Genomic DNA, 23,390 nt, shown 5'->3' on the forward strand with positions numbered 1-23,390 from the left:
AGGAAGTAAAAGTCCTACAAGCCCAGATTGCCAGCTCTGGGTTGACTGTGGAGGTAGATGCTCCCAAATCCCAGGACCTGAGCAAGATCATGGCAGACATGCGAGCCCAGTATGATGAGCTGGCTCGGAAGAACCAAGAAGAGCTGGCCAAGACCTGGTCCCAGCAGATTGAGGAGAGCACCTCAGTGGTCACCTCACAGTTTGCTGAAGTCGGAGCTGCTAAGACAATGCTCACAGAGCTGATGCGTACAGTCCAGTCCTTGGAGATTGAACTGGACTCCATGAGAAATCAGAAGTCCAGGTTGGAGGATAGCCTGAGGGAGGTGGAGGCCCACTACGCCATGCAGATGGAGCAACTCAATGGGGTCCTGCTGCATTTGGAGTCAGAGCTGGCACAGACCCGGGCAGAGGGGCAGCGCCAGGCCCAGGAGTATGAGGCACTGCTAAACATCAAGGTCAAGCTAGAGGCTGAGATCGCCACCTACCGCCGTCTGCTGGAAGATGGGGAGGACTTCAACCTTGGTGATGCCCTGGACAGCAGCAACTCCATGCAAACCATCCAGAAGACCACCACCCGCAGGATAGTGGACGGCAAAGTGGTGTCTGAGACCAATGACACCAAAGTTCTGAGACACTGAGGCAGTAGAGCAGCATGTCCTTATACCAATAAAGAGTTCAGAGTTCACTGGAAAAAAAAAAAAAAACTGTGATCTTTAAAAAGATTAGTTGTCCATAGGATCAGTGTATTAGCCTGCTCAGGCTGCCTTAATAAAATGCTACAGACTGGTGGTTTAAACAACAGAAATTTGTTTTCTCCACCATCTGGGTATTAGAAGTTCAAGTTCAAGGTTTTGACAGATTCAGTCTCTTGGAAGGATTTTCTTCCTAGCTCACAGAGGGCTACCTTCTCGTTATGTCTTCACATGGCCTTTCCTTAGTGCATGGTACACTTGGGGGAGGGGGGACATAGAGAGAAACAGAGAGAACACAAGCTCTCTGATATCTTTTCTTATGTGGACACTCATCCCACTGGACCAAAGCCCCACTTAACATTAATTACTTTGTTAAAGGGCCCATCTCCAAATATAGCCACACTGGGTGGAATTGAATTTGGGAGGAAACACAAACTTTCAGTTTATTACAGTAAGGGCTCAAATCTTAGAATAACTGAACTTTTCCAAATATGGCTTTCTAGTTTCCCATCATCTGATCTAACAGTTCTTCTTCTTCCAGATTTTCCCTGTTTTCATTTCCTTTTCAAAGAAAAGGCGATGGTAATGTATCCTGTGCCTTAGAGGCCATAGGAAGGCCATCCCCAAACCCCAAGTTGCTTTGGAAGTGACTTAGCATGCTTTGTTTGGCGAGTCTTGAAATACAGTTTCAAGGTCCCAAAAGTTCATTTTCCATGTGTCACTTGAGATTTTGAGTTCAGATCTTTGAGTCTAAGAGGGCAAAATGATCCAAAACCAGTAATGAATACTTTGATGGGTCTATCTTCCCATGTTCCAATTTCAAGTGTAATTTTGTCTTTCTGTGGTCAGCCAACATAATAAAGGCTATTAGTACGTAGACCACACTAATTGGCCAATCTATTTAGCAAACAATGGAGATAAGAACAATTTACTGTCCCTGAGCCAACCTGTAATTATGGCTGGGAATCTATAGTATGTTCTTTGTACTAAAACATGGAGTGATTTAAGCTTACAAGATGGAGAGCACGCTATGGAAGGTTTCTCGGGAGGCACCTTTTACTTGGCATAGAGTTGTTGATTTTAGAGCCTTTCACTGTCTCAAAGTGTGACTGTGCATTTTTAGTAATTTTACCTTTGAGTGTTTCAACTCTACTATTGTTTTTAGCTCTGCACAAAAGGCAGAATCGAGGTGTCACAATATTATGAGTCTTGCCATCTGCTTGGAAGCTTTGTTTCTGATAGAAAGTCTACTTAAAGCCTACCTACTGGAATAAAATAGTATTTTCTCCTTGGGGCTGTGAAATTTTTCCTTTCGTCTTATTTACACAGGCCTTCTATTTATTCATATTACCTGGGGGAAAAGAAATTAAATTGTTGAGATCTCTATCGTCAATAAATGCTCAATAAATATTAGGCAAGTGGACAAAATAGAGGAACAAAAGTATAGCAGTTTCCACTTCCATATCAGATAATGGAATCATAGAATTCGGGAAATGTCACTATAATTCACCTAGTCAACACTTTCAAATGTTTGAAGAAATTATTTCCCAAAGTATTTTTTAAATAATAACAACTAACATTTTTTTTTTGGTCCAGCATTTTCTATGTGCCAGACACTGTCCTAAGTGCTTTTGATGGATTATCTCAGTTAATTTTATAATAATAATGCTGTAAAAAGAACATTCTGGTACATAATGCATATTTAAGACAGCCTGTGTTTGACTTCCTATTTAATAAAAACCGTATGAGAAGTGGATCTTTGTCTCTTCTCCAACCAGCCCTTCATTAAGGAAGGCACTTTCAAGATTTCTTCTCTCCCTGGGAGCCTCCCACACGTTCATTGTATAGGCGCACACACCTTTTTACCAGTTCCCAAGGAAACCTAATTGGAAAAATAAAACACTCCACCTTTGTCAAAGAGAGTGTTTTTAATGCTTCAATAATAGATGTGGAGGGAGGGAGGAGGAGAAGCAGATAGCTCCTTGTTTAAAGATGATGATGTTTTTCTGTGCATATTCCTCCCATGGGGCTCCACAGGCCTTTGAACACTGAATGCTGAGTCTGAAAATAACCCATCTCCTTTATCATTTCTTGCTAAAGTTAGCCCCAGGAAAGTTTATAATAATCAAGGGCTTGATCTGTCTTATCCAATGTGCCCAAGATACCCCTTTTATCATAGAATTTGCCAGTGCAGGATTATCCACAGTTAGGAATCAGGGGTGACACCAGCATAAAATCTCAAGCCGTCATTTTGGTCATAGTGCACTTGGTTGCCACCTCTTCCTACATCAAACCTGAGTTAAATCTCTGCCCTTAAGAATAAGTCTTTCTTCCTCAGCTATATGTGAGATCCTGGAGTTCGTTGATATCTTATCACCGCCTACATTTCATTTTTAAATTTGTACCTGGCACCTTGGAGATGTCACTCAAGGAGACAGAGGAGGGGAGGAGGCATCACAATGCCCCCTCCTAAAACCACACCCCCAAGCCTGCCCTTCATTTCCCCTTCGGGGCTGTCATGGATGTTACTTTGAACAAAGGTAAAGAATACAATGTTCAGATGTTTTCTAACAGATTTTTTAAGGAAATGTGAACCATTAGTTTTTGGTTCAAGAAAATCAGGAAAAATTATGTCAATCAAATGCTTAGTGTTTGCTAGAGCTGGCTTTTTTAACAGGTTAAATTTATTACAACACAAATCTGAGGATCCGGGTATAACTGGACATAAAGCACGTTCACACCTATTTTTTAGGAATGAGGAAGGGAATCTATGAAATGGGAGAAGATCCTTGAGCTGGGACTTGGGAGTTACTCATGCCTGTCCTGGCCCCATGACCTTCATTATCAGGTCACCTCATTTCAAGGCCCTTATCCATCAAGTGAGAGAGCCATTCTCAACAAGCCAGGACCTTTCTAACCCTAAAATTCTGGGGCTTTTTCTCCTAGGGCCTAAAGCTCTAATTCTAACTGAAGGCAGAGGTCCGTGATTGCAGTTGGTCTTTTGGGAACTATTATTGTCCATGTAATGAGCTGAATAACAAGTTCTTGAACAGGAAGGCAGTCCTGGAACAAAGGAACTCTTTCTCATGATGACACGTGTTTAAGGTCTACAGGAGCCTAGAAAGCAGTGAGGTACACCAGTGTTTTAGAGTAAATTATATTTTTACACAGATATTTGTGCTAACATTTTTTTTCCAGCATCAGGCCACACTGCAGGGGCTCCCCAGGAAGAGGTGACACTCCTTTTTTTTTTTTTCTTTTTGAGACAGAGTCTTTCACCCTTGGTAGACTGCTATGATAGCTCATAGCAAACTCAAACTCTTGGGTTCAAGCAATTCTCTTGCCTCAGCCTCCCAAGTAGCTGGTAATACAGACATCCGCCACAACACCCAGCTATTTTTAAAGACGGGGTCTTGCTCATGCTCAGGCTGGTCTGGAACCTGTGAGGTTAGGTAATCTACCCGCCTTGGCCTCCCAAAATGCTAGGATTATAGGCATGAGCCACCACACCCAGCCTGGAAATGACTCAAAGTGAGTAGGATAGAGATGTAAGAACGTCACTTCTGGACAGAATTAAATCCCAACTGAGCTGAGACCTAGACAGATCCAGGTTCTCCTCTGAGATTGCTCCTTGTGAGCTGGAGATGAAGTGTTATTACCAATCAATGAAACTGAACTTGAAGGTGGCCTATTTTCAGATGTCTCTTAAGTTTTTATTATAATTCTCTGATAGAAGAGACTATGTTAACATGGGCCTATTTTCACACTGGAATCTTCCACACTGCACTTCATAAAAATAAGGAATTGGGTTGCTTGCAAGAAATATTTTTCTGGGCTTGGTGCCTGTAGCACAGTGGTTACAGCCCCAGCCACATACACCAAGGGTGGCAGGTTTGAACCCGGCCCAGGCCAGCTAAACAACTGCAAAAAAAAAAAAATAATAATAGCCAGGTGTTGTGGCGGTTGCCTGTGGTTCCAGCTACTTGGGAGGCTGAGGCAAGAGAATTGCTTAAGCCCAAGAGTTTGAGGTTGCTGTGAACCGTGACGTCACGGCACTCTACCAAGGGCAACATAAAACTCTGTCTCAAAAAAAAAGAAAGAAAGAAAGAAATACATTGCGGGCTTCAGAGACAGCCTCTGGACTTGGTGAATCCAGCTCAGTCTCCTCTTATCCTGGGGCAAATATCCATACCAGAGACAAGTGGACAGGGGTGAGATGCGCGTGCAAAAAGGCAGAATAGATGCTCATGACGGTAGACCACAAATGCAGAGACTGCGCTCCACCTCCCGTGTACTAGATACACAAAAATAAAAACAAGTCAGTTGCTCCAGAAACCTTCCAATAGATGCTAACAGGCCCCTGAAACTCTTCTCTTCTATTCTTCCTAGGTGCTCTGACAGCCAAACATCAAACATCCAGACATCCACCTCCAGGATTGAGAAATGAGTCCTAGAAGGAGGTTGTCCACTTATCACCAGTTGTCACTTAGAATAACATTTATATTCATTCATTCTCTCTCTCTCCCCTCCCCCCACACTCCCTTTGACAGTCTCACTCTATTGCCCAGGCTAGAGTGCTGCGGTAGCATCATAGTTCACAACAACCTCAAACTCTTGAGCTCAAGCAATCCTCCTGCCTCAGCCTCCCAACTAGCTGGGACTATTGATGTCTACCACCATGCCCGGCTAGTTTTTCTATTTTTAGTAAAGTCAGGGTCTCAGGCTGGTCTTAAACTCCTGAGCTCAATTCACCCACCTCAGCCTCCCAGAATGCTAGGATTACAGGCATGAGCCACTGTGCCTGGCTCTTTCTCTTTTTAATATGATAAAGTTACACCAAAATTTGTATTTTGCCACTGAGGACTTTTAGTTTTTTACTTAAGCCTGCCCCACTTAGTCACAGAAATTCAAGGCTGCTTGCAAAAATATATCTGACACAAAAGGATAAAGTGAATAGTTTTGAGAAAATACAGCAAAAAATGGAAAAGAAAGGACAACAGTAAGACTGGAACACAGTGAGCACAGATTCCAGTCCTATGATTGCTGGATGGGGGTTACCAGTTTGACTCTGAACTCCCCAGCAGACAAAGCAAGGGAAGAATAGCATCAATTGCCAGATTCACAGTATTTCTAAAAGTTTTAAAGTTTCTCCAAAGATGCATGACTTCCTTGTGCTGAGATATGAGAACTACTTCTCCCAGGAGTTCTCATGAAGAGAACACTGGGTGGTTAGGATAAGGTTCCACTGTGAGTAACCAAAACTCCAAAATAACGGTGACTTGAACAAGATAGAACTTGTATCTTTCTCAAATCGGTATAAGAAGTCTAGAGTTGGAATGGCTCACTGATGGATGTCAGGAACTCAAATCCTTGTATACTCCTTTCCCCCCTCATGGTCCAAGATGATCATTCATACTTTGGCCAAAATGTCCTATGCCAGCCCGCAGGAAGGGCGAAGGAGGAAGGACATATCCAGGAAGCTGGGGAGGATACTTCTGATATATTCCACTGCCCAGAACATAACCATATGGCTGCACCTTGCTGAGGGGAAGGCTCTAAAACAGAGTCTTTATTCCAGACCTCAGTAAAAGTGCGTTTTCCTGCTGTCAAAGCAGAAGGGCCGCACAGTTATCCCTCTGTATTGGCCAGGGATGGGTTCTAGTGCCCCCTTGGATAGCAAAATCCACAGATGCTCAAGTCTCTGATATGAAATGGCAAAATAGCATATAACTTATGTATAACCTATGGACTCCCTCTCTGGCCTACTTAGAATATCTACTACAACATAAATGCCATGTAAACAATTGTTAACTGTATTTCTTATTTGTGATATTTTTAGTTGAAATGTATTTTCTCGTAGTTCTGAAGGCTAGAAGTCTAAGCTCAAGGTGTGGACAGGGCAGGTTCCCCAGGCCTCTCTCCCTGGCTTGCAGAGGCCACCCCCTCACTGCGTCTTCATCCTGCGTGGCCTTTCCCCCAGGCACATGCAGCCCTGGTTTCTCTCTGTGTCCTAATCTCTACCTTTGAGGACACCAGTCAGATTATATGAGGGCCCATCCCAGTGGCCTCATTTTAATTTAATTGCCTCTTTAAAAACCCTATCCCCAGCCAGGTGTGGTAGCTCATACGTGGAGTCCCAGCACTCTGGGAGGCCAGGGTGGGTGGATTGCTTGAGCTCAGGAGCTCAAGACCAGCCTGAGCAAGACTAAGACCCCCATCTCTACAAAAAATAGGAAAAATTAGCTGTGCATTGTGGACCATTTGTGTAGTTCTGGCTACTTGGGAGGCTGAGGCAAGAAGAGCCCAGGAGTCTGAAGTTGCTGTGAGGTATGATGCCACGGCACTCTACCCAGGGCCACAAAGTGATACTCTGTCTCAGGAAAAAGAACCTATCCTCAAATAAATTCCCATTTTGAGGTACGTGGGGATTAGGGCTTCAGTATATGAATTGGGGGTCATGCACAATGAGTCCATGACCTGCAGGACAGATATTAGAGAATAAGCAGAAGTCTCCTGCCACTTATCCCACCTGCATCTCTGTAACTGAATAAACCATCAATTCTTTGGAATCATCTGTTCTGTCTCCCTTTTTAAATCCAAGACTCCTTGAAGGCTACAGTCCTAGAACTGAATGCACAGTTTGCACCTGAAGGCGCTCAGTGAAGGCTCACAGATGACAGTGGTGGCTGCCCAAGGAAGGCAGCCGGAGCAGACTCCGCGAGTCAGGATTTCTGATTCTCTCCCAGCTGCCCTTCCCGGAAAGCCACATCACTCCTTTACGGTCTGACAACCAGCACCCCACCCACCCTGGGGGAACCTCCAGTGCTGTGTTTTCCTCTCAGATTCTCCAAGTCAAAGGTTATGAAGCCCTGAAGCCGTAATGATGGGCCCTGGATTGGCACAACTCTGGGGCTTCTCAGACCCCTCAGCAGCTATCAAACTATTTCCACCCTTCACATGGAAAGACATTTGGGCTCTTTCTAGATCATTTCACTTTGTTTTGTTTTCTAGGGACAGTCTGCAGAAGTTTCAGGAGGTAAGGGTGGGTTGTGGCAAGGTTAAAGCCAACATGCCACAATTCCCGAAAAATCACTGCCCTGACTTCAGTGAGCAAAAGCAAAACAGGCCTCACACTTGGAACAGTGTTTTTTCCTTCCATTTCTCCAACCAGCTTGGAAGCTGTAACCCATTGAGCCAAAGTGAGATTTTGCTAGGCAAGAAGATAAAGAGAATTTCACCTAAAGTAAGCTGACAGCCTTGCTCCTGGGGCACCCCTGGAATCCTCCCCAGGACTCCCAGCTCCTGCACTTCCCTGCAGTGCAGGCCTTGACCCCTAGCAGCTGTGAAGTCCCTGTGGAGAGCCCTGTTTGCACAGACTGAGACTCAGCCTCTTCTCCTCATCCCTTTCTGCCTTAGCAACAACCACCTCAAATGCAGCTTTTGGAAGCCGCACAATATAGCTAATTGTTTGCGTTGGATGGTAATGTGTTTAGAGCTTATGCATCTAAACAGACAATTATTTTCTGCTATTTGCTAGTGGCACTGCCTGCCTGGTGACTTTGGCAGATGGAGAAAGGAGCTAATCCGTAGGTTAGAAGCAGAAGGGTTATTGATGAAATGTCACCATCTGTTGGTGTCATTAAAATGACATGAGTCATAAAGAGTTGCTTTTGTTTTTTCTCAGAAAAAGATTCTCTTAGAATTTAGAGAGAAGTTGCTAAACTATGGATGGCAGTAAGGGACAGAGATGGGAGAGGGAGCCCAGAATGGCGAAGAGCCTTGAACTCATCAGATCAGCTTCCTGGGTCTTCAGGGACGTCAACCCTCTGCTGTGACCAAGCCTCCTTTCTCCATGAGCTGGGGTACTAAGGAATGGTGCAATACCTCAACTCTGCCAGGCCCATCATGGGGTATCCACTATCTGGGGGGAGGGAAGTCATTCATTTGGATTAAACAAAAAAGGATCATATCTGGTGGATAACAGACAGGGAAATGCCCCTATCTCCTTCATCCTGATTGGCCCATGACACAGAGATTATTCATGTAACCAGCTGACTCCTTAGGAGGCCGGCAAGCCCAGTAAGGAATGAGATTATCCACGTCTGCTCCATATTCTCAGAAGATATGGAGGTGGCTTGGAAGAGGGAGCAGAGCCAGCACACCTCGACTTCCACCAGTGATGGGAGCCTCAGGATGGAGTAAAGGAAGCTGAGGATGGAAGAACATGTGAATGGCATAGCAAAGAGATAGGGTGTATGAGATGCGTATTTAATGAAAATCAAGCAACCAAAATCAACTAAGCTAACTTCCTAATTCTGATTTATTACCTAATCTCCTTAATTCCTTCATATTTGCTATTTATAAACTCTTTTACCCACGGCCAAGGACATATACCAACAGCAAAGGAACCTGTTATTACTAATGTTTTTCAATGCAGTTTAATATCCCTTTCTTTTTTTTTTTTTTTTAATTTGCACTCCTGGAGAGAGTTGAATATAGGAGGTTGTGTAAACCACCGCAAACCCTAGGGTTTGCCCAATAAGCAAACATAACACAGCAGTGGTGTGAGTTGGGTCTCACACCGAGCCTTGACCTCTTTTGCCCCCAATGCCAACTGGCCTGAGTCTGCCCCACCTGGCATCTGCTTAGGGACATAGGCCCTGGAGGAGGTCAGTGCTCCTGCTTGAAAAGTGCATGATGCTGGAAGCAAGAGTCACAGGGGCAGGAGCTTTCTGAAGTTATTTATATGGTCTCAAAATGAAGCATTGGTGGAAAAGTTCCTGTTGATATTTTTAGATCTGATGCGTGGTCTGCGGCTGCAGTTTTCATTTTTAAACAAGCAGGGAAGGAAGTGATTGATGGTGTCTACAGTGCTGTTTTGGAAACTCTAAGGGCCCATCTGACAGGCTAATGGTCATCCTGCCGGGCCCAGATCCGCCTTCCATCTCTTCCAGCTCTGGGACTTCAGAAGCTGCTGACTACAGCAACGGGCAAATAAAACACTGGCCGCTGACTGCTGAGTCAGAAACTCTGAAGTTCACATCCACCTTGGAGACCTTGGGCAGGTTCAGTGTCTTGCTCCATTTCTGCCTTCTGTTTCTGTGAGGATCTAGGCACATATTTGCATAAAAAGTCTTTGGCTGCAAGTAAAATGGCTTCAGGTCTTTGCTTTGGGTAGGTGGTTAAGCAGGTTAAAGACTCACAACCATGCAAAAAAACCTACAAGCTTAACTATTCCAGGGCCAGTGGGAGGGAATTCAGCTCTCAGTATTATCACTGAATTGTTTCTTGGTTTCTTTGGTTTCTTTCATTTGCTTGCTGAAAATCAGTACGCTAAAAAAATAAAGGGGGGAGGGGTTGTGATTTTTATCGGTGCATCCATGTTCTCCTTCCCAAGGATTCTGAATCCTGTGCTACGTCCTCAAGGGGGAGGAAAGAAGGGGAGAGTGTGGCCATCAGGTCTTTAGCTCTGCAGATACTTTCTCATAAGTTTGTAGATCGTAGCTGTAACCCCTCCAGTTAAATTATCAATTGATGAATTTAAGAATCCAAAGCGTGTTCAAGGACAGACAAGAAACGTCTTCCATTCTCACAGCTGCACAACTCCTTGTTTCATCCTTGCACTCACACTGTGGCAGAGGGGCTTCTCCTACAAACCTAAAACATCCCTGATAGCTCAGGAAAGCCCCCAGTGAGGCCTGCAGCGGCCCTCCCTTGCTCTGCGCTGTTTTGGCCTGTGAGTCTTCCTCTTTTTCGTTTATTTTTTCTCTGGTTCTTTTTACAACAGACCACAGAGACAGCTGATGACGAGGACGACCAGCCTCTCAGCCTGGCCTGGCCTTCCGACAGCCGCAAGCAAGTCACATTTCTGATTGTTTTGCCCATAGTATTTCCTCTCTGGATCACCTTACCAGACGTTCGCAAACCTGTAAGTAAAGCGTTTTTGTTTGTTTGTTTGGTTGGTTTTTAAATAGGTTCCCCGTGAAAAGCATGGTGCATAATCTACTTCAATTTATGTTATAAGGAAAGGGGAAGGCAACACAGATTCATGTGTCTTCTAATATATGCGGAAAATTTCTCCAGACAGATACAATCACAGTGATTATTCAGGTTATCAAATCTGCATAACAGACAACCTCAAAACATAGGGATATGAAACAACCACCATTTCATCCTGCTGGATCCCGTGGATCAGGAATTAGAGCAGAGCACATTGGGGGTAGCTTGTCTCTGCCCCACACTGACTTGGGCCTCATCTAGGAAGACTTGCATGGTTGGGGGTATCTCAGGGCTGGGAACTAGAACCATCTGGAAACTTCTTTGCTGATGTTTCTTGCACCTGAACAGAGATAATTCAAAAACTGGGCTCAGCTGGGATTGTTTGCGGGAGTGCCTAAACATGGCCTCATGGCATGACTCAGGCTTTCTCACCGCGTGGTGGCCTCAGGATACTCAGACATCTTACAGAGAGGTCAGGACTCCGAGAGTGGGTGTTTCAGTAGACTGAGAAGGCAGAAGCTGCATGGGCTTTGATTATACGCAGAGGCACTTCTACTGTGTTCCACTGGCCAAAGCAGTCACAAGCCTGTCTTTCTTGATTCCGGGGAGTAGACAAAAAGTTTATGAAGGAGACTTCAGGGTCATATAGATATGACTCTCTTGATAGGAAGAATGTCAAAAAATTTGTAACTGTGTTTTATAACCACCACATGTGATTATTTCTGAGAAGGGCAATGAAGATCTGAGGCAGGAATAGTGCAACTCACTTTTTCTTCACATAGTTGGAAGAATAATTTTAAAAATTACATTTGTGTAGTATAAATGCCTACATATCTGGTCTTCTCCTTCCTGTATCATTATCATTACTAGAACTGATGTTATTATCTACCATTATCTACTGGGGGTTTGAACAGAATACCATTCTGTGATCAGCAAAGTACAATCGAAGTGTAGATAAAATCAAGAGAACATCCCCTCCAAGCGTTGTTGAACTTGGTTTGTGGGCCATTGCCCCAGATGTGTAAGAACTAACGAAACAAAAGGAGAAGGAGCTCCATTTTTCTGTTATGGCACTTCACATACATACAAAGGCACAACATTGTGTACCTACTACGTATCAGATTCTATACTAAATGTTCCTCATGACAATCTCACTTCTAATTGGAACAGCATGTAACATACTCAGAAAAAGACAGAAAAAAATCCAGCCCATCCCAGGGATGGCCCTTGGGGCATGATGTGGGAAAGCCCCACTGGCTGCCCTGGCCCATGCCACAGAGGCTGGCTCTCAAGGGGGCACTGCACAGGGACTGACCAGTCAATGGCATGGCAGAGGACAGCATCGTGTCCAGCCCCATCTCTTTGCTCTGTGCCCCTTGGGATTGTAGAATCTGCCAGAGCAGTCATCATGATCCAGGTAACTACTGTGGTGGTTGATTCCTGTGTGTTTTCCAGGAGATGCTGGTTGAGAGCCTTCTCTAACAGCTTCTTTGACCTTTAGGCTCAGATTACGTGGAGGATGGACACTTAGCCAGCCCTTGCTCTAAGAGGCTCTCCCCACCCTGAGAGTCCAGGGCCTTGATTTATTGGCCTACAACAAGCTCTATTGTGGGAACTCAGTAAACACCTAGGGTAGGAATATATATATTATTGGCATAAGTAAGAAAAAATTTAGGCACAACTTAGTTAACAATTTATACCTGGCCATTTCTTTGAAGATAAAGCTGAGATTCAGACCCAGGTCTGTGTAAGCACATGGTTTGTGCCTCTCCTATTTTATGATACCACAAGGTATAAAATCTGAAAAAAATTGTTTCTAAAAGTGTCTGGAATAGAAAAATACTATAGTAATAACCAGTATAATCTTATAAGTCTTCAAGAGTTTCATGATGGTCCTATGTTCTCCATTTGAAAAAGACAGAAGAAAAATCCCAGTCCATTAGCCTGGCCTATAAATAATCCAGCCTGGTGGAAAGCTGGAAAAGGGGTCCCTTGTGTAAGGACTCTCAACTTTAGAAAGGATAGGAAAGGATGCTTCTAATAGGTATTGTTCACTTAAAGCAATATTTAGGTTTCTTTATTCAAGACGCAAATGCAGAGCATCTGCCATATAAAAAGGCAGAGCTTCCTGAAAACGTACAGCCAAATAGATGGATCATTTGATTTTTGTTTTTGTTGTTGTTCATATCTCATTGATATTTCTGAGAGGTGCTCATTCCCATTCACCCATGCTTTCTCTTTCTATTGCTGTGCCATTTAGCCCAGTGCTTTTGTTTTTGACCCCAGGGAGGAGAATCAGGGAGATATACAGTAGAGCCTCTATAAGGGAATCAGAAAGTGATCAACATACAGAGGTGGTCAACATAAGGAACTAGGCCTAGTTTACTGATACGTATGTGTGGTACATGTCTAGTCTATAAAAATTAGGTCAACTTAAGGAGGTGGTCAACTATGGAGGTTCTACTGTATATGGTTTCCTAAATCTTCACAAAACGCCTAGTATGGTATGGCCCAGAGTTCAGGGAGCTGGATGGCTGATAGGAGGAAGTCAGAAAACAACCACTGATGCATCAGGGACATGCACAAGAGGGAAGAGGAGGATGGCAGCTCAAGGCCTGGGCACTTGGGCTTGAAAGGGCTTCTTAGAGCAAGGACTGGCTAAGTGTCCACCCTCATGCTAATCTGAGCCTAAAGGTCAAAGAATCTGTTAGATGCAAGCAGAATGGGGACTGAAGACCCCATTCTTGGCAAGGGGAAACACCCCCAGAAAAAGGGGGAAATCAAAAAGTAAGCTGAGTGAAGCAGGACCAGGGAAAGTCAGCTAGCTTCCTTTAAACTGGCCACTGCTAAATTTCTTATCTGAGCAAGTTTCCTGCTTTTCCTAGAGCTCTGGCCTGTTGGGAATACAGCTTACAAACAAACACCCCTGCTGGGTCTATGAACACTCTAAAAAAATAATGGCCACAGAAGATGCTGTGGCAAGGCCTTAAAGGCCACTTCCTGCCCAGTAAATAGTCAAAGCACATACCCATTGTGGAATTTGTATTTGGCTGGGGCAGAGATCAAGGGAACAGCTCAAGCCCTGAAATATGGGCAGGAGGCCTTACATCCCTTATTGCAGAGGAAGACCCTCTGTGGTGGTGATGGGAGGAAAATTCCTCACTCCCACTGATTCTTCAGAGGAGATTGACCCCAGTGGTGTTTTATTCCACAGTGAACTAGCCAAGTTCAACACCTCCCTAGGAATCTGTGTGTATGACCTCAGACAGGAAGCTGCCCCCACACAAGGCTCAGGTTCTGGATTTCTCAAGACTGCTCACACCCTTAAACTTAATGATTATAGAAACAATAGGAGGTGATATGCTCACTCAGAAAAACGGCTTGTGTCTTTGTTCCCTTCCTCAGCTTACCCTTTGGGCTAACGAACAAATAGCCTTTGATAAAAGCTGAGTGGAACTGACACTCAGAGCCACCACCAGAACCACACAAACAGGCAGTGGTCCCCTGAGTTCCCACATTTGAATATTCTATTTTGTGTGCCTTGTCTCTTTCTTTCACCTTGTTTCTAACTTTATATTTTTTCAGTTGGTTGTGGCCAGACCCACATGTCTTAACAGACCCCAGCAGTTAGAGAAGGCTCTCAACCAGCAACTAGTGGAAAACACACAACCTGGATCATGATGACTGCTCTGGCAGATTCTACAATCCCAAGGGGCACAGAGCAAAGAGATGGGGGCTGGACACAATGCTGTCCTCTGCCATGCCATTGACTGGTCAGTCCCTGTGTAGTGCCCCCTTGAGAGCCAGCCTCTGTGGCATGGGCCAGGGCAACCAGTGGGGCTTTCCCTCATCATGTCCCCAAGGGCCATCCCTGGGATGGGCTGGATTTTTTTCTGTCTTTTTCTGAGTATACTACATACTGTTCCAAGCAGAAATGAGAGACTGGCATGAGGAACATTTGATTGTTTTTAAACTTCCTCAGCAAATATTTATTGAGTACTTACTATATGCCAAACACTGGGCTTGGGCCCTTAAAGAGATGTAAAGACACTGAATTCACTATTTGTATCATTAAGGAACTCTAAGTTTAGTAGAGGAAGGAAGGCATGCCCATGTATAACTACAGAGCAAGATTGCACAGCTGTATTAGTGACAGGAGCTGGACTTGAGCCCATGTGTAATGATTCCAGAACACTTTCATTCTACCATTGACAATAGTGGGTCCCCTCCACCATAAATTATGAGCTATGAAACCCTGGAAAAGGCACATCACAACTCTGGACCCCATTTTCCTTCTCTGGGAATAAAGATTAGAATATCTCTAGATTCCCTGCCAGCCATGGCATTCTGTGATTAAGAAGAGCATACAGGAAGAGATAATCATCAATAAGATATTGCACATTTAAGGTAATCATTCTTCCCACTTTACCCAGGATATTCCTAAAGCATTCTCTGCATAGACAGTAAGCCAAACAAAAGAAATCATGCCAGTTGAACAAAAGCCAAGAAGGACCATGCTTAATAAGAAAATTTGGATTAGATTTGATCTTATATCAGTTTTTTTGTTTTTTTTGGGTTTTTTTGCTGTGTAACACACCTCCCAACCTAGTGGCTTGAAACAAGAAGCATGTTTTTAGTCCATAATTCTGTGGCTTGCCTATCAGTACTGGGCTCTGCCAGACAGTTCATCTACTGGTCTCTGTGGGGCTCTTGTACATGGCTGGGGGCTGGGCTATCTCAGTGTAACAACTTATCTCTGCTCCACCTGGTCTCTTATCCTTAAGTGAGGTAGCCTGGACTTCCATAATGGAAAACTGCCAAGAGCAGCAAGGGAGAAAAGATTTAGATCTAATTTGAAAGTTGCACACTGTCACTCCCTTATGTTCTATTGGTCAAAGCAATGCATAAAGCCAGCCCAGATTCAAAGAGCAGGACAAGAGACTGCACCTCTTGAGGTGGAGACCAGGGAAGCAGATCTGCCATAGATCTCAGGTACTTTGACAGGAGCCTCTTGAGGAAAATACACAGGGGTAGAGAGGGAGAAAAACTTAAGTAATAGATACTTGCTCCTCCTTAGAGCCTGGCAGCTCTGCTACTTCAGTACATTTTGAATTACCCATGAAAATGAATGTGCTGGCTCGGCGCCTGTGGCTCAAGTGGCTAAGGCACTAGCCACATACACCTAAGGTGGCAAGTTCGAATCCAGCCCAGGCCCACCAAACAACAATGACAGCTGCAACCAAAAAATAGCCAGGCGTTGTGGCAGGCGCCTGTAGTCCCAGCTACTTAGGAGGCCGAGGCAGGAGACTCGCTTGAGCCCAGGAGTAGGAGGTTGCTGTGAGCTGTGAAGCCACAGCACTCTACCCAGGGTGACAGCTTGAGGCTCTGTCTCAAAAAAAAAAAAAAAAGAAAAAAGAAAGAAAATGAATGTGCCAAACTTTGACAAAAATTACAAAGAAAACGTGATTTTTTTAATGTATGCCTCTAGTTTCAGACTAAATAGTACTCCCACTTGTTTCTATTTCCACTTCATTTCTATGCAAATCGTATGACAGTGTTTGTTGAATCATGCATGCTTTTAGCTCAGATAATTAATATGGGTTTCATGTTTATAGTTTTCTTAAATTAATGGCTTTGTTTCAAAAGTAAAAGAACTCAAATGTAAATCTTAATGAGGAACATGTCTTTGATGAAAATTGAAAACAGTAAACAAAATAAAGATTCATTACCTAGGAGGGATGTTCTCACAAAACAAAAATGTGTCTAAATGAGATACAAAATCATGCCCCATTGACCTGAGAGTCTAGTTAGATGTTTTTAATTTCTATGATTTGTTCATTTACCAAGTATTTACTGAGAGCCTACCATGGCCAGGCACAGTTCCAGCAAGGATGGAGTGGCTGAGGCCCAGGGAGCCTTAGTGACTTGTCAAAGCACACAAAGCTAGTGAGAGGCAAAGCCAAGACTATAGGCCAGGTCCCCATCGTCACTTTCACCTCCCCAAGAATCAGCATCCTCATCTTTTGAAGCTCAAATGAGGACAAGGACTCAGTCCTCTGTATTTGCAAGGTTGTGCATTCAACCAACCACAGATCAAATATATTTAGGAAGAAAACAAACAAACAAACAAAAAAACCAATAGTATAATTAAAATATAAATAAAAACAATATAATATCAGTTTACATAGCATTTACATTTTAGTAGGCATTATAAGTAATCTAGATATTATTTAAAGTATTCAGGAGGATGTGCATAGATTAAATGCAAATATTATGCCATTTTGTATAAGAAACTTGAGCATCTACAGATTTTGGTTTCCAAAGAAGGGGTGTCTTAGAAACAATTCTCTATGGATATCAGGGATGACTGTATTTTCTAATAGCAACTATGATTATTTTGTTGTTGTTGTTTTGAGGGGTTTTTTTCCTGCAACTATGATTATTATCTAAGCACTTATGTTCCAGTCACTTGGCTAGACATTTTATGTACATGAAATCCATAGAACAATTAGATATTGTTATTTTTCCCATTTTACAGATGAAGAAACCAAGGCTTAGAAAGGTTAAATTATTTGTCTAAGAGCACGTTGCTTGTGATTCATAAGCAAAAATTTCAATACCAATCATGTTACCCAGAGACCACACTTTCAATCTTTAATAGGGTACTTTGGGAGAACTTTATGAAACATGTGTACCCCAGAACCTTCCAGAGAGCAGATGCTTAGTGAATATTCGTTGAATTTAATTCAGTAACGGTATGACCAATTTGTACAACCAGTTAATGTCCAGTAACTTTTTCAAGCCAAGCCAATATCACTCTGGTGTACTAAAAGCTTCTAATGAGAACATTAGCTGTCAATTATGTAAGTAAACCATTACGCTGGGAACAAAATGGCCAGCACATGGACACAATTTGCTTATTTGCTAATGAGTATGAGGCCTATCCCAGCAGATGTCAGAATGAACTACCATTACTAACCACAAATTGACATGTTAGAGCTTGGCTTCATGGGCTATTTTCTTCCTTACAATGACACTGGTAACTAAAACACAGTGAAGGTGTTACTGAGCAGTGAAGTCTGCAGTGAAACCATGGAGCCCAAATATGGGGAATGGTCCAGAAAAAAAGTGAAAGAAGAAGAAATGACCTGGGCTGTGAGAATGGAAAGGGTAAGGTAGTTTGACAGTTAGGAAACACTTAGCCAAACTGCTGATGCACAAAGGGTTATCCTTCCAAAGCAGGAACAATATGGGACTTGGTGAGGCAGATGGCCATGCAGCTGGAATGCTTGTCTCCACGTCCCTGGTGCTTTTTTTATTCTCTGACATTCAGAGCAGAGCCTAGTATTTTGACGATCATCATTATGTCTATGGTGGGGTATATTTTGGGCATTATTGACCCCATTTTTCTTCAAAAACAAGTTAGGATAACCTAGATGTTAGGAACATATGCTCTCCAGTCAGGTAGATCTGGGTTTGAATTTTATCTCAAGTTCACTATAAAGGTACAGAGTAGGTACCCAGCCTTCACCTACCTGTAGTTTATGATGAAGACATGGAAAATTACCCAAGAAATTTTATCTTTAGTCTTTTTTTTTTCAGTGTACCCCAAATGCAACATTAGGTGTGTTTCAATGCCCACTAGTTACCAATTGACCTCTTAAGACTCGCAATCATCTGATATTGAATTAGAGAGCTTTTCCTCATATGTTGACTTGAATTTAGTTCCTTTAAATCCTTAGTCTGATTCCTTGCTTTCTACCTTTTTGCTGAGACTGTTCTATAGCCCAGTGATGATTTAAATAAAGTGTATGTTCAAACGATTTGATTCTGATTGGTGAATCAGTTTTTAGAATCTCAATGAACAGACATGCAAATTATTTTATAATTACATATTTTGTAAATGAGATAACCTGGAAAGTGAGCAATTTATGAAAAGAGGGTTCTCCAGTACATGTGCCACATGGTAAAGTATGGAGAAAGCCTCCACTGCCCTCACCCCGTGTTCAGAAGCCAGTGTAGGCTGCTGCTCAGATCACATGGGTGGTCCCACATGGCATAAAGGGCCTCTCTTCCCTGTCACCAGAGCACAGCCCTCATCATACTTAAGATCCTAAAACAGTGACTTGTGGCCAGAGGAAAAGGATGAGAACCCCAGTCAACTAAGTGCCTTGCCTAGGAAAACTTGCCCTCTTAGCACTGGCTCAGGGTATCTGGTCTCCAGAACCCAGCTGAACTCCCAGCTTTAAAGAAATTTGCTTTCAAAAGTATATATCATAATCTCTACCTTGGAAAAACTGATCTTTTTTTTTTTTTTTGCCATTAGTATTAAAGGGCTCAAGTCCCTGGGAGGGCTCTGAATCCTTGTCCGAAATATTTTCCTTCTAAGGAAAGGAAGGGGGCTAGGTTCAGTGGCACACGCCTGTAATCCTAGAACTCTGGGAGGGTGAAGGGGGAGTATCACTTAAGGTCAGGAGTTGGATACCAGCCTGAGCAACAGTGAGACCTTATCTCTACTAAAAAATAAAAAAAGCTGGGCATGGTGATATATATCTGTAGTCCAAGCTACTTAGGAGGCTAAGGCAGGAGGATGCTCAAACCCAAAAGTTTGAGGTTGCAGTGAGCTGTGATAATGCCGCTGCACCCTAGCCCAGGAGACAAAATGAAACCCTGAAGAAAGAAAAGAAGAGGGAAAAGAAGGAAGGGGAAGAAGAGAAGAGGGAGGTGAGAAGAGAGGAGAGAAGGGGAGGGGAGGGGAGAGGAACAGGTTGGAGGAACATTTAAGAGTAAGGTTTTGGCTACTCACTGTGGCCTGATGCCCTCCCCCAGCTTAATCAAGCCTGCTTGGTCTTGCAGACATCTCTGCTAATGAATGCCTCCCCCCAACCAAAGCAGTCATTTAAACAGAGAAATGTTACTGTGAAGTCTAACAGAACCATGACAATGATAATGAAAACATATATTGAAAACTTGAAATTAGTAAAGAGAACCTAAGTCTGGTTTGGAGCGATAGAGACTGTGTTCATCATTATAGATATTCAAAAGATTATTAGGTACAAGTTATCTTTTCCTTTTAATAAAGCTCTCAAAAGCCACAGCAGAAAGTGTTCTACCTGACTGCCCAAGGTCAGCCCCTCAGAGAACTGAGATTGCTTTCATCTAAGTCAACTCTAAGATTCATTTCTCTGGACAAAATTGGATGGCATTATCAAAGCAAAAAGTGGGATTGTTTCTTGAAGTGAAAAGCTTTGAAATAAAAAGTGTATAGCAATAATAGGTGAGAGGCTCTCTGACAGCATTCTGCTATCTGAGCTTGTTTTAAAGGACCCTAATTTTTCAACACAGGACATCAACAGAAGACAGGGCAGGATTTCCCTTTAGTGGGGAAGGGCAAGGAACACCGAATTCTGAGTGTCTGATTTTTGGCTGATGTTCCTGGGAAACATTGAAAGTGTTCACACTGTAGCCCTGTAATTGTGCAATGTCTAGTGCTAGAAGCAGAACTCGACATAATATAGTTTGGGGTGGAGAACAAGAAAGAAAACACTCCCAAGAGCAATATCTGATCTGCCACCCTAGTGGAGGCCAGCACAACTGGGCTTCTCTGCCTCTCTCTACTACAGTCAACCTGTGTGGTTCAAATGTCCCGGAGTCTGACTGCCATCGGTAATCTATAGATGCTGCAGGGTGGGTTCGTCTGTGTGGCATTCCTGATAATTCATGGGACTATAAGATAAGCCAATCTATTTTTATACCTATTGATCCTTCCCATTTCTTATTCGATGCAATTAATCTCAAAGGTTTTCTGGCGTATGGATTATTAGAATGCATGTTTGTAAGCAACAGAAATTGATTCTGACAGACTTGAGAGCAAAAGAAAGAAAAGAGAGACAGTTAAGGAAGAAGAATATAGGGAAGTTAATAGATTTGAAGGAAAGACTGAGAATCAGGCCTTAGAGGCAGAGGGAACCTGACAATCTCACAGTAGGAACTACCAGACATTCCCTTCAGGAAACTTCTATCTTAGCAACCAGAATGGTAGTCATTCAGCTTCCACCAACTTCACATTTCCAAGAGAAAATCTTACTGTTTCAGTTTGATCAGGGGCGGGTAGGTCCTTTTGATTGCTAATCTTACCAAGATGCAAGAAATGTAAGAGAAATAGCTGCATTGGTGGTTTTAGCCTTGAACTATCGGCTCCCCCTCAACTGATAACACTGACGCTCTCACCTCTTCCTGGTTGTCTTTCAGTCATCGAGGAAGTTTTTCCCCATCACATTCTTTGGCTCCATCACCTGGATTGCAATATTCTCTTACTTGATGGTCTGGTGGGCGCACCAGGTAAGACTTTGATAGTGACATCCCTGTGCCTGGATTTTCTCTGGTATTGGTTGCTAAGTGGTTAATCAACGTGTTTGCTTTCTGAAATCGTCACAATATTGCATATGACACAGACAAACTACACAACTCAGGACTAAAGGAATTTATTCCACCTAATGTTCCCAAGTCTCCAGGCCTTTCACCAGATCATAGAATCAAATCACAGTCCCTGAAAAGTCTCGTGGAGGAAAGAAAGCCTTCCTGCTTCTTGCCGTCTGCAGCCTGAAACCAGGGCTGCTCTGGCCTGGCAAGAACGTCAGGATTGTGCTGGCTCAGGGGCACTTACTTTATTCTGGGCAGCCACTCACCTCACATCCTCACTTGCCTTTCAAACCTGGCTGTTAGGAAAGGATTTGGAGACAAATTGGTCTCTTCCTTGAGCATCAGTTTATAAAAATAATGATTATTTCATTTGTATTCCTTTGAACTTAATACCAGCCATAACACCTATCACAGGAAGATGCTCTCAGTAATTTTTATTGAAAATCAAGGGTTTTTCACATTTTCTTTTTTTTTTTCATTTCAGATTAACATGAGGTACAAATGATTAGGTTACAATGTTCACATTTGTTAGGTGAGGTCCCTGTCATGCCCAGCACCCAAGAGGAGTGCCACATACCCTAACATTGTGCCCATTAGGTGACAGCACATCAATCCCTCTCCCTCCTTCCTCTCCCCCTTATCCTCCCCCCTCCCCCCAAGTTGAATTAAACTGAGTTTCTCTTTTGTATGGGCGTGTATTTGTTCATCTCCTGGCTTCATATTAGTATTGAATATATTGGATACTTGCTTTTCCAGTCTTGTAATACTTTACTAAAGAAAATGTTCTCCAACTCTGTCCAAAACATGTAAAGTCTATCTTTTGATGGCTAAATAGTATTCCACAGTATACACATACAACAGTTTATTAATCCATTCATGGTTTGATGAGCACTTGGGTTGTTTCCACATCTTAGCAATTATAAATGGAGCTGTGATACAATCGGTTATTGTATTTTCAAAGATGATACTGGTAACCATTAGTGAGTGAGTGTGTACCACATGCCATACGGTTCACATATCTTTGTCTCTAAAATCTTGAGAGTACCCCTATACACAGGTTCAAATCCTATGAGGAGGGCACTATTTTTATCCACAGTTTACAAAGTCTAAAGCTTTAAACTGTAAGGTTTAAATCTTTAAGAAGATTTCCTAAGATCACATAGGTAATAAGTGGTAGACAGAGATTCTAACTCAGAGCACTGCACCTCCAAAACGCGTGCTTTTAGTCTTTATTATATACTACATAAATTCCAAACTTCCCACTTGTGTTCTTTGTTTAATATAGTCCTAAAATTATACTTGTTAACATAAATAAAATATAGCAATTTGAAATGAGGAAATACACACCAAGAGAACATATGTGGATGAAATTTTCAACAAATGGTGCTGGGATAATTGGATGCCGAAATAAATAAACTTAGATCCTTACCTCATACTATACTCAAAGTGGATCATAATTCTAAATGTAAGACTAAAACTACCAAACTTTTCGAAGAAAACAGAAAATATACTTGACCATAGGTCAGACAAAAAATTCTTCTTTGATAAATGATCCATAAAAGAAAAAAATGGATAAATTAGATGTCCTCAAAAATTAAAATGTTTGGGAGGCGCCTGTGGCTCAGTGAGTAAGGCGCCGGCCCCATATACCAAGGGTGGCGGGTTCAAACCCAGCCCCGGCCAAACTGCAACAAAAAATAGCCGGGCGTTGTGGCGGGCACCTGTAGTCCCAGCTACTTGGGAGGCTGAGGCAGAAGAATCGCCTAAGCCCAGGAGTTGGAGGTTGCTGGAGCGACTCCGCTGCACTCTACCGAGGGCAAAAAAGTGAGACTCTGTCTCTACAAAAAAAAAAAATTAAAATGTTTGTTCCTCAAGAAACACCATTTAGGGTTGGCACCTGTAGCTCAGTGGGTAGGGCACCAGCCACATACACCGAGGGTGGTAGGTTCAAGCCCAGCCCAGGCCTGCCAAACAACAATGACAACTGCAACAAAAAAATAGCCAGGCGTTGTGGCCAGCGCCTGTAGTCCCAGCTACACAGGAGGCTGAGACAAGAGAATCACTTAAGCCCGAGAGTTTGAGGTTGCTGTGATCTGTGATACCACAGCACTCTACCGAGGGCGACACAGTAAGACTCTTGAAAAGAAAAAAAAAGACACACCATTTAGAAATGAAAAGGAAAACCACAGACAAGGAGAAAATATTTACAATATATATTAGGTATATCTAATAAAGTACTTATATCTAGGACATATGCTCTTAAATCTTAATCAGCTA

The 23,390-nt window shown here is 43.0% G+C and overlaps 1 protein-coding gene across 2 annotated transcripts in view; it reads left to right on the forward strand.

The window, feature by feature from the left end:
• Nucleotides 1-23,390, forward strand: part of SLC24A2 (solute carrier family 24 member 2) — a 247,913-nt gene that overhangs the window by 214,452 nt on the left and 10,071 nt on the right. For both annotated transcript variants that reach the window (XM_012813838.1, XM_012813842.1), the window contains 2 exons: nt 10,489-10,620; nt 20,943-21,032. In XM_012813838.1, the coding sequence (XP_012669292.1) occupies nt 10,489-10,620; nt 20,943-21,032 (222 nt within the window). The remainder of the gene's footprint in view (nt 1-10,488; nt 10,621-20,942; nt 21,033-23,390) is intronic.

Source organism: Otolemur garnettii, unplaced genomic scaffold (genome assembly GCF_000181295.1).
Source record: "Otolemur garnettii isolate 467f Iridium unplaced genomic scaffold, OtoGar3 scaffold00006, whole genome shotgun sequence".
Lineage (NCBI taxonomy): Eukaryota > Metazoa > Chordata > Mammalia > Primates > Galagidae > Otolemur > Otolemur garnettii.